An 11,680-nucleotide genomic window follows, 5' to 3' on the forward strand; every position below is an offset into this window, starting at 1 on the left:
TGTGAGTCAATGAAGTAAAGTTGAACGTAGGTTCTCGATTTCCTCCAAAGATACCATTGAGGTCTCAGTGATTTCACGACAGAAATAAGTAAGATTAGGTGACTTACTGGTGGTAGGACCTCTGGTGAGTCCGCACGGGTAGCTACCGCCGCCTTGCCTATATCTGCCGTGAAGCGGTAATGCGTTTCGGTTTGAAGGGTGGGACACCGTTGTAACTATACTGAGATCTTAGAACTTATATCTCAAGGTGGGCGGCGCATTTACGTTGTAGATGTTTATGGGCTCCAGTAACCACTTAACACCAGGTGTGCTGTGAACTCGTCCACCGACCTAAGCGACAAAAAAATAAAAAAACCTAACATACCAAGGTAATAATACCGTGTCAACAACTTTTTAAAGATGAAGTGAGAATACTCGATTCCCTTGCACCATGTTACGTCAATGTCCGCCATATCAGAGTGCGTTACACCATAGGGGACGTGTTAACCAGGGTCTCAATTACACTTATGTATAAGTTCAGACATTCATATTTTAGTTCACTGAAAACGTATTTATGGTTCATTGTTGTCTAGTCTGCAAGGATCAGACCATTCCAGTTTTACATAAAGAGTGCTCTCATTTGGTCTCGTTTTTTGTTTGCAAATCGTGGGTAGTTATATAATAAATATTTCGTAATATATGCCACGGACTAAAGGACTTAGGGGTGTTGCGACAGTGCAAACTTTCAAATCTCGATACGGTTCTTTTTTGCCACGTACCGTCAGGCTTTGGAATGAGCTCCCCTCCACGGTGTTTCCCGACTTCAGACCGCAGCTACCACCATGGGACAGTGGTTCCGGAAGTGGCGCATCGACATCAACCCCACGAAAAGCACAGCGGTGCTCTTCAAAAGGGGTCACCCTCCGAACACCACGTTGAGCATCCCTCTCCCGACTAGGCGCGTCGACACCTCCGCCTCCGCCATTCGCCCAATCACGATGTTCGACCAGCCCATACCGTGGGCCCCGAAGGTCAAATACTTAGGCGTCACCATCGACAGTAGGATGACATTCCGCCCACATATTAAGACGGTACGCGACCGTGCCGCCTTCATTCTAGGACGTCTCTACCCGATGATATGCAGGCGAAATAAAATGTCCCTTAGAAATAAGGTAACACTCTACAAAACTTGCATACGCCCCGTCATGACCTATGCAAGTGTAGTGTTCGCTCACGCGGCCCGCACTCACTTAAAGTCCTTCCAGATTATTCAATCCCGTTTTTGCAGGATAGCCGTCGGAGCCCCGTGGTTCGTTAGGAACGTCGACCTCCATGACGACCTGGACTTAGAGTCCGTCAGTAAGTATTTGCAGTCGGCGTCGATGCGCCACTTCGATAAAGCGGCACGACACGAGAACCCTCTCATCGTGGCCGCCGGTAACTACATTCCCGATCTTGCGGACAGAATGGAAAGCAATCGACGTCGCCCAAAACACGTCATCTCGGATCCTCCCGATCCACTAACGGTGCTTTTAGGTACTTCAAGCACCGGTCACCGTTCTCGTCGAACCCGTCGCTTGCGACGAAGGGCGCGACGAGCAAATTAACTCTCAGACACAGCCCACTGAGTTTCTCGCCGGATCTTCTCAGTGGGTCGCGTTTCCGATCCGGTGGTAGATTTTGCGAAGCACGGCTCTTGCTAGGGTTCGTGTTAGCATCGTCGTCAGGTTTGAGCCCCGTGAGCTCACCTACAAACGTTAGGGCGAAGCTGAAATAGCCTCTCAAGGCTATCAGCATAGGTAGGGAAAAAAAAAGGTGTTTCCCGAGCGCTATGACATGTCCTTCTTCAAACGAGGCTTGTGGAGAGTATTAAACTGTAGGCAGCGGCTTGGTTCTGCCCCTGTCATTGCTGATCGCCATGAGCGACGGTAACCACTCACCATCAGGTGGGCCATATGCTCGTCTGCATATAAGGGTAACAAAAAGAAGCCAATTTTTCTAATACGTACGTGTTTATTTTATTATTATTTTCCAAATTGCTGACGGTGGGGCGTTTTATTTAAACTCGCGGATAGACCCACTTTTATTCTTTTTGTCCTTATCCATCATTGCGTGCGGTCGACGCAACATTACTTCCTCTTATAGGAATTTGGCAGAGTTTTACGACCGCCCAACTGCCTGACGTCAACTCCTCTTGGGTTATATCTCCATATACCTATCAAGATCCTAAAGTATCTAAGGGCGAGGGGGCTTTCAACTGAATTTGGCCAACGGTCTTGTACTACGCGCTTTACTCCGGGCCAAGAAAGCTCCACGTGCCATAGGGTCGGACGTTTTGTGTTTATATTGGTTCTATGATCTTCAATTTATCATTATAAAATATCACATTGTATTCTTTTTGTACTTTTTTTACAAAATTGTCAAGTAAAAAGGGAAAGACAGTAATTAGGATTTGAAAGATGCATTAGCCGTTACCATATACCAGTGAGGTTGGTACCTCATGTATCAAGGTCGGTGGAGGAATTCACATTATCTATGGGTTTCGATGACCACTTAACACCCGGTAAGCCGTGAGCTCTTCCATCCGTGTGCACACTAAAAAAAGTTAATAACTGACCTGAAGCTTAAAACACTCATAGCTAAGAGCTTCTCAGCAATTTTAAGAAACATAATATACTCGTACATGTGTTAAATAAAATATTCAGAATATCTAATTCACAATATCGGTCATTAAAACATTGACTCCGACTGAGAAACAAATTCAGGTAACACGGGAGTCACAAAGGTAGTGGTGGCGTTAAAGCAGGACTTTAATAAGCATAAATAACTAATTTAACTTGTGATATAGCTTGTGTTAAATAAATATTTAAGTGTGAAATTCTAACAAAAAACAGTCTCGCCCCCGGGTGGACTCGAACCACCAACCTTTCGGTTAACAGCCGAACGCGCTAACCGATTGCGCCACGGAGGCGATGGACCTTCTCTTGGATTAATAGCACCGCTGTCAGAGGGAATACTTCCCTATAAATATAGCAATTTGGTCCAATTTCAATTGGATAATGGAAGTACAAAAACAGTCTCGCCCCCGGGTGGACTCGAACCACCAACCTTTCGGTTAACAGCCGAACGCGCTAACCGATTGCGCCACGGAGGCGATGGACCTTCTCTTGGATTAATAGCACCGCTGTCAGAGGGAATACTTCCCTATAAATATAGCAATTTGGTCCAATTTCAATTGGATAATGAAAGTGCAAAAACAGTCTCGCCCCCGGGTGGACTCGAACCACCAACCTTTCGGTTAACAGCCGAACGCGCTAACCGATTGCGCCACGGAGGCGATGGACCTTCTCTTGGATAAATAGCACCGCTGTCAGAGGGAATACTTCCCTATAAATATAGCAATTTGGTCCAATTTCAATTGGATAATGGAAGTACAAAAACAGTCTCGCCCCCGGGTGGACTCGAACCACCAACCTTTCGGTTAACAGCCGAACGCGCTAACCGATTGCGCCACGGAGGCGATGGACCTTCTCTTGGATAAATAGCACCGCTGTCAGAGGAAGCACTTCCTCCAATTATATAGATAGTAATTGGGTCCAATTTCAATTGGATAATGGAAGTACAAAAACAGTCTCGCCCCCGGGTGGACTCGAACCACCAACCTTTCGGTTAACAGCCGAACGCGCTAACCGATTGCGCCACGGAGGCGATAACATATCGATTAAATGTACAGTATAAGATTGAAGAATCCATATTACATTTTGTTTCCTACCTAAGCTGATGACATAGAGAGACCATATCAGCGTCACCGGGCTAGTAGGTGAGCTCACGGGGCTCAAACCTGACGATATTGCTAACACGAACCCTAGCAAGAGCCGTGCTTCGCAGAATCTACCACCGGATCGGAAACGCGACCCACTGAGAAGATCCGGCGAGAAACTCAGTGGGCTGTGTCTGTGGGTTAATTAACTCGCCGAGTCCTTCGTCGCAAGCGACGGGTTCGACGAGGACGATGACCGGTGCTTGAGGTACCTAAAAGCACCGTTAGTGGATCGGGAGGATTCGAGATGACGTGTTTCGGGCGACGTCGACTGTTTACCATTTGGTCCTCAGGATCGGTAATGTAGTTACCGGCGGCCACGATAAGAGGGTTCTTGTGTCGTGTCGCTTAATCGAAATGGCGCATTGATGCCGACTGTAGATACTTACTGATGGACTCTAGGTCCAGATCGTCGTGGAGGTCGATATTCCTGACGAAGCACGAGGCTCCGACGGCAAAAACGAGATTGAATGATTTGAAGGGGTTTCAAATTAGTGCGGGCCGCGTGAGCGAACACTACGCTTGCATAGGTCATGACGCGGCGTATGCAAGTTTTGTAGAGTGTCACCTTAATGCGAAGAGACAATTCACTTCGCTTGCAAATCATGAGATAGAGGCGTCCTAATATGAAGGCGGCACGGTCGCGTACCGTTTTAATGTTGAGTCGGAATGTCATCCCTCTGTCGAGGGTGACGCCAAGATATTTGACCTTCGAGACCCACGGTATGGGCTGACCAAAGAGAGTGATGACGTGTACCCATCAATGCAGAATATGAACCTTTGAAGCTACGAAAAAGACATTTCAACGTAATGAAAGCAGTAGGTATATTTTGTTTATCATATTATCGTGTTCTCTCTCGATCTACTGAACTATGATGTCACTGTGTCAAAAAAAATACATAACATACTATAGTAGAATTATTTTGTCGCTGCAGTTTGAGTCATAAAAAATCGGAGCAGTGAAGCGAGTATTTCCCTCTCTCTTCCACTCACGAGCCTCACGGACGGGCATAGTGAAGCGCATTATTGTTTTCGATAAGCGTTATCGATAGTGTATTTAGTTTTGTCATTTTGTGGGTTAGTGATAAAAATGAAAGAAAAAATCACTAATCGAACACTTACACCACATATCGCCGCAGCAAGTTAACGAGAACGGCAGAAATTAACACTCTGTAACTTTTCGGGATTTATTCTTATTTCAGTGAAATTTTTTAACACATAGTTGATAACAAACACGTGAAAATATTATTTTGAATAAATTCTGCCGTTTTGATACAAAACAAAGGAATAGCCATTGTGTCACTAAAGAAATTCAGAGAACGAATGCATAACAACACATTTCTTTTCGGCATAATGTACTATAACTTGCAGGTAAGTACAAATGACTCTTAACATAACAATGTCTCACCACCCTTCGTATACCACCCCGCCACCGTGTACCTGCCTTCGATGACTCATTTGTTTTTATCGATAATGGCGCTGCGCCCGCGCAACATGCTCACCGCCCTAGGGCGGCTAGCCGGGCTATGTTTTATGACCCAAAGTGCATCAACAAAATAATTCTACTATAGTCAATTCTGATCACTTTTCGCTGTGTTTTTAACAACGAATTCTTGGTAATGTTTGTCAAGCATTCATTCGGTTAACCCGATTGATAATTTTTAGTATCGCTTAGACCAGTGATTCCCAAAGGTCAACATCGACAACTTGCACGACTGATAACTGAACCGACCGCAAGGTTTTAAAATTGGTAAGTATTTTGTGTATCGATAGGAAAATTCAAAAGTACGGATGGGGGATTTTTAAAGTAATCTGGGTATGTACTGTGAGGTTTAGCATGGGACCTTTTTTGGATCATTCTGGAAAACAGATCCCTTGCCGAAAGCAGTTGGGAAGTTCTTCTAAAGGTACATTTTGTGTTCTTTGATTTTCTTGTGTGTTGTGTGTTAGTGTGTGTTTTTTTGTATCATCTTTGGTTTTGTAGAGTCGTAAAATTATACTACTCATAAGGCTCAACCTTGCATGTGGTCATTACATTATTTCTGACGTCTCCAATGCTTTAGAGTTTTCGTGGTCACGACCGTCTGTCTTATCAGTAGTCGTAAAAGTTATTTTAATTCTGTTTTTTTTTTGTGGTAAGTATTCTTCGATAAACTCTATAATATTAAAGTTAAAACTAGTTCCACAATGACGTTAACCTATTACGTAATTAGTAATTTACATTGCTGTAGATTCTGTTATCATTGGTGGACATATTATCTAATATATAAAATTCTCGTGTCACAATGTTCGTTCCCATACTCCTCCGAAACCGCTTGACCGATTCTCATGAATTTTTTTATGCATATTCAGTAAGCCTGAGAATCGGCTACTATCTATTTTTCATACCCTTAAGTGATAAGGGTTGTCCACCTCTAAGATTTATTTTTTATTTTTTGGACAATTTTTTTTTGTTATAATAAGACATTATATGGTTGAATGAGGTATTGTTATTTTTATATTCCTTCATCGTTCACAGCGCTACGTGCCTCTTTCACGCATCTACCATATCCTTACACACTTACAATAAGTTAGTTTTTTTTTTCTACACTAGAAATTCCCTAGAAATCTTATATATGGCAAAACAACGTTTGCCGGGTCAGCTAGTAATATATAATAATTACATTTGTTAGACGATCATTAAAGTTTAAGTTATGTTTTTAACTTGTTATGCTACGAACAGTTTCAGAAAAAAAAGAAGATAATTCCCATATATATATTTAATAGTTTTTATACCAAGCTTCATCGTTTTATACATCAGCTTGAGAAAAGAGCGTGCGTTAATTCGAAGGTATCGGTTACTTTATGCATTTCTGTTCGCATTCGGCCAATGTGTCGAAACGATTGTCGTTCCCCTTGCAGCCTCCGTAAATGAATTCTTCACACTTCTTCGTCTTCTGATTGTACGAGTATCTACAAGAGGAATATAAATAAGACATACGGTACATATTCCAGATTAAGTCCCCAACAAACCGGGTTCTGTAAGGTTTGTATCTTAAGTCTGATTTGCCTGCGTACAAAAATGTCGCGTTGACAACCAATGGGTAGTACTAATTTTCGAGACAACTATTCTGTATGGTCATTGGATATCATTGAAATTTTAGAATACAATACTTCGGCCTCATCTCTGTATATGAGTGGAGGCATTCGGGTTGTCGTGTTCCGGCAATCACCAGCTTCGGGTGTTTGTTTTCAGTTTTATTCAGAAGTTTGGAGAAAATTAAAATTTTATATATGTATAATAGGGATCGCGGTGCATAAAATAAAACTTACACTGTCCCAAAATCTTCTGTTATTATAATAAAAAATTATCTAACACCTTACTTAAGCCTTAACCGTCTTCGCTATCTTCTTTTTCTCTGTCATTCTCTTTTCCCTTTCTTATCGTTTTCTCTCACTCACTTCTTAACGCTCCTTTCCACACGTTCCATTGTTACCAATCCTACATATCTATGTTTATCGGTCCAAGGGTTAAGCTAATTCCTCAATGAACGAGACAGAGGAGGTACATGCGAGGCCAAGTTCGTAATGAAACTTTTATATACAGACAGGAAAAGACAAATTAGTTTAGTACCATTTTACGATTTGCCCGTCAGCCAATTTCCAAAATCAGTGTCGCAGTCTCAACCGAAGGCGCAGCGAGAGTAGTCTTCGGTAGGTGAGTGGACCAACAAACTGCTAAAGGTCGCGGGAATCCACTAGATACAGTAGCGGTCAACATGGCAAGCCTTGGGGATGGCTTTGGTCCAGCAGCGGACGTTCGTGGGTTGATGATAGTGATCTTTGAATTTAGATCATCGGGCAAACACTAGTTTTAATAACAAAACTCACAGCTTAATGTAGGCGAAACAAGGGCCCGAATTGCCAAAAGCCTGCTCGCATATCGGCTTCGTTGTTGGCTCTGAAAATATAGGGGTAAAGTTTCTTGAAGAGCTTTGATTTGGGAAACGCTCAAGCAGTGGTGGAACTATAAGCCGGCCAGTCTCTGGAATCCACCAGGGGCTAGGGTAACCCGTGAGTATTAAATATCTTAGTCTCGAGCCAGTTAGGTTATATTAATACTAGAGGATGACCGAGCTTTGTTCTGTTTTTTTTAATCCTTTTTTTTTTTGGTTAGTTGTATTTTTTAGAAATTATATTTAAATACGAATAAAATTTTGATATTATATTATATTAACTATTTGTTATTTTCTTTGAATTAAAAAAAAGTTTATGTTTAAGTTTATTATCGATAAAATTTATTATTGAAAACAGGAATAAAACAACATTTTCTGAAAATAAATCGTAGCTAGATCGATTTATCGCCCCCGAAATCCCCTGTAAACTAAATTTTATGAAAACGTTGGAGCCGTTTCCGAGATTCAGATTATATATATATATATATGTATGTTTATATACAAGAATTGCTCGTCTAAAGATATTAGATAAGCCCGCACATGCTGTTCCACATTCCTGCTTACAGAGGACATGTTGTGCACAAAGAAATGTGGCCCAAAGGATAAGACGACCGGTGCATTCGTATGTAGCGATACACCGGTGTTCGAATCCCACAGGCGGGTACAAATTTTTCTAATGAAATACGTACTTAACAAATGTTTACGATTGACTTCCACGGTGAAGGAATAACATCGTGTAATAAAAATCAAACCCGCAAAAATTATAATTTGCGTAATCACTGGTGGTAGGACCTCTTGTGAGTCCGCACGGGTAGGTACCACCACCCCGCCTATTTCCGCCGTGAAGCAGTAATGCGTTTCGGTTCGAAGGGTGCGGTAGCCGTTGTAACTATACCTGAGATCTTAGAACTTGTGTCTCGAGGTGGGTGGCGCATTTACGTTGTAGATGTCTATGGGCTCCAGTAACCACTTAACACCAGGTGGGCTGTGAGCTCGTCCATCCATCTAAGCAATAAAAAAAAAAAAAAAAACCCTGCCTATTTCTGCCGTGAAGCAGTAATGCGTTTCGGTTTGAAGGGTGGGGCAGCCGTTGTAACTATACTGAGACCTTAGAACTTATATCTCAAGGTGGGTGGCGCATATACATCGTAGATATCTATGGGCTCCAGTAACCACTTAACACCAGGTGGACTGTGAGCTCGTCTACCCATCTAAGCAATAAAAAAAAAACAGAAAAAATATGATACTCACTATCACTCATGACTGACGTCAAGCACGCAGCGAAGAGAAAGCCCGTGGTTAGGAAAAGCACCGATCGCAACATGACGTCTCTGATTCAATATTGTATGTCTTATATTCAAGAGCCAATCGCTGTTTATATAGCCAACGCTATCTGACCTCGATCTAGGGTCAAGATGATTAAAATTGTTGACGGACAAAAAACTGCATTTTTTCGTGCATGATATCGAAAATTTTGTTTTAGCATATACAAGTAGGGACAAAATTATGTACTTGAGCAGCATCCCCTGTGGAGATCGTGTTCCTAGGAGACCTGAACGCTCGTCACCAGTACTGGTTCGAGTCCAGAACCACTGATGAGTATACCGTAAGCAGACCGCTTGGGTAACGACCCAAGAGGATATCCAAAAATTAGTTATCACCTTTTTTGGTGACCGCGAAAAAGAAGGAGTTCCCAAATTCTGTTTTTGTAACGAAATCAATTAGACAATTAGGAGTGGACCGGTATTGCCTCCGTCGAACAGCTATTCCGGCTGGCTGCTGACAGAAATGAATACAGGAAGCTAACGGCCAACCTTCAGGATTGAAGAGGCACTGCAAGAAGAAGAAGAAAATTAGACTGCTGGAACAACTGGTCCTACTGGTGGTAGGACCTCTTGTGAGTCCGCACGGGTAGATACCACCACCCTGCCTATTTCTGCCGTGAAGCAGTAATGCGTTTCGGTTCGAAGGGTAGGGCAGCCGTTGTAACTATGCTTGAGACCTTAGAGCTTATATCTCAAGGTGGGTGGCGCATTTACGTTGTAGATGTCTATGGGCTCCAGTAACCACTTAACACCCGGCCTAGTGGCTTCGTTCAACCGCGCAAAAGAAATAAATGTAATCATCTCAATCAAGCGCTTCGAAGAATCTGCAAGCCACCCTCATCACAATTATGATTAACTCATTTTATAAAATAACTAGCTGACTAACTAGCAGACTTCGTAGTGCCTCAATCGATAAATAAAAGACCTAAACTTTTGTATAAAATAAACTTAGGAATCCGTCCGACGGGGGACACATCAAAGGAAAAATAAAATTGTTATTTTTATTTAATTAAGAGTATTTTCATATTTATTTTAAACCTTTTAAACCTTCTCTGGACTTCTACAAATAATTCAAGATGAAAATTAGCCAAATCGGTCCAGCCGTTCTCGAGTTTTAGCGAGACTAACGAACAGCAATTCATTTTTATATCTATACTAATATTATAAAGAGGAAAGATTTGTTTGTTTGTTTGTTTCGAATAGGCTCCGAAACTACTGGACCGATTTGAAAAATTCTTTTTCCATTAGAAGCCGACATTGTCCCTGATGAACATAGGCTACTTTTTTATTTATTTTTTTATTATTATTTTTTGGTTTCATGTGTGTTTTAATGTTTCCGAAGCGAAGCGAGGGCGGGTCGCTAGTATTTTATATATAGGGAACGCATAGGGAACGACATGTTCCAGCAGAATATTGGAAATGTACCGGTCCGAAGTTAGACCGCCTCTCGTCCACCGCCAGGCACGAAAACAAGCTCGGTTTTACCGTCGAAGGAAATGCCGGCCCACATCATACAAGAGCCGCTCCCATAAGCCACTGTTTCAGCGAAACAGCACTGCGTAAATTGCTCCCCAGGCCGCCTGTAGACCCGACCTCTTCAGTCGCTACCGTGCAAACACATCCTGCTCTCGTCGGAGAACAGGATCTGCCTCCATTGCTCAACCTCTCAATTAAGATGGGTACGAGCAAATTGAAGGCGTGCTTGTCGGTGAGCTACCGTGAGTTTCGGGCCTGTGACAGGCCTTTTTGGAGTCAGATTCGCTTGCTTGAGTGGTCGACGAACTGTCCACTTGCTGGCTGCTACCCTACGAACATCTCGGAGCTCCTGTTGGACGTCGACACCAGGTTAATGCCGATTTCGGAGAGAGGTTGACACGATAAAACGGTTATTCCTCTCCGATGTGCACCGGTGCCGTCCAGATCTTGGTCTCGAGATAAAGCTAGCAGTCTCCTGAAAGCGCTTGCAAACTTATGAAACACAGGACTGGCTTATTTGGAGCCGACGAGCGACAACCCGCTGGCTGAGCTCTTCTTGCAATAGGGCTACGATTTGTGCTACTTCTGTAGGTGTTGTCTCAATTGTCGTACAAGGTAAAGGGTCAGAAGTTGCGGAGATATGTACCGGTCAACGTGTGAAAGTCGACTGATAAAGAAAATCCGATAACAGGTGCTTTTATAGGGGTCAATAGGCCGCAACTCGCGACGTATCAAACAATTGAAACACGTCTTTTTCGTTATTCCTTCACTTAACACGTTGACTGCGTTATGCTGCTTAAAAAGCCCCATGCGCGATTATCTACTAGTGCTGCAGTTAAAATCGCGTCCTTTCACTCGGTGCGAGAGGCGACTATATCCACATTTCTATCAGTATGTGCATATTCAATAACGATCCTTTGTGAGGCCTATCAGCTCTCATACGCACTGTGAAGAAATCCAATCTTGCCTCGAAAAGACCTCATACACACTGGCTGAAAGTTCATCAAAAATAATTCTGCAGTCAACGTGTTAATTCAAGATAGCTTCTTGAATACTGGCTTGATTTTAATGAGTTGGTATCAGTTTAAAGTTAAGAGTGAGTTCAACCTTTAAAATGATTTCATTTTTATGATTATCAAAAAAAT

At 42.6% G+C, this 11,680-nt stretch overlaps 1 protein-coding gene and 5 non-coding genes across 6 annotated transcripts; all 6 read right to left on the minus strand.

The window, feature by feature from the left end:
* Positions 1-2,876: 2,876 nt before the first annotated feature.
* Positions 2,877-2,950, minus strand: TRNAN-GUU (transfer RNA asparagine (anticodon GUU)). Its single transcript has one exon. It is a non-coding gene; the product is annotated as a tRNA-Asn (tRNA).
* A 109-nt stretch (positions 2,951-3,059) lies between these two features.
* TRNAN-GUU (transfer RNA asparagine (anticodon GUU)) lies at positions 3,060-3,133 on the minus strand. The gene has a single exon. It is a non-coding gene; the product is annotated as a tRNA-Asn (tRNA).
* Positions 3,134-3,242: 109 nt separating this feature from the next.
* On the minus strand, positions 3,243-3,316 carry TRNAN-GUU (transfer RNA asparagine (anticodon GUU)). The gene has a single exon. It is a non-coding gene; the product is annotated as a tRNA-Asn (tRNA).
* A 109-nt stretch (positions 3,317-3,425) lies between these two features.
* On the minus strand, positions 3,426-3,499 carry TRNAN-GUU (transfer RNA asparagine (anticodon GUU)). Its single transcript has one exon. It is a non-coding gene; the product is annotated as a tRNA-Asn (tRNA).
* A 114-nt stretch (positions 3,500-3,613) lies between these two features.
* On the minus strand, positions 3,614-3,687 carry TRNAN-GUU (transfer RNA asparagine (anticodon GUU)). The gene has a single exon. It is a non-coding gene; the product is annotated as a tRNA-Asn (tRNA).
* Positions 3,688-6,636: 2,949 nt separating this feature from the next.
* Ci-b1 (chymotrypsin inhibitor CI-b1) lies at positions 6,637-9,058 on the minus strand. Its single transcript, NM_001126245.2, is given in 3 exon segments — positions 6,637-6,751; positions 7,670-7,739; positions 8,986-9,058. Coding segments are annotated over 3 exon segments (195 nt in total). The 5' UTR covers positions 8,996-9,058.
* Positions 9,059-11,680: the final 2,622 nt, after the last annotated feature.

The sequence above is a fragment of the Bombyx mori genome, chromosome 2 (assembly GCF_030269925.1).
Source record: "Bombyx mori chromosome 2, ASM3026992v2".
In the NCBI taxonomy this organism is placed as follows: Eukaryota; Metazoa; Arthropoda; class Insecta; order Lepidoptera; family Bombycidae; genus Bombyx; species Bombyx mori.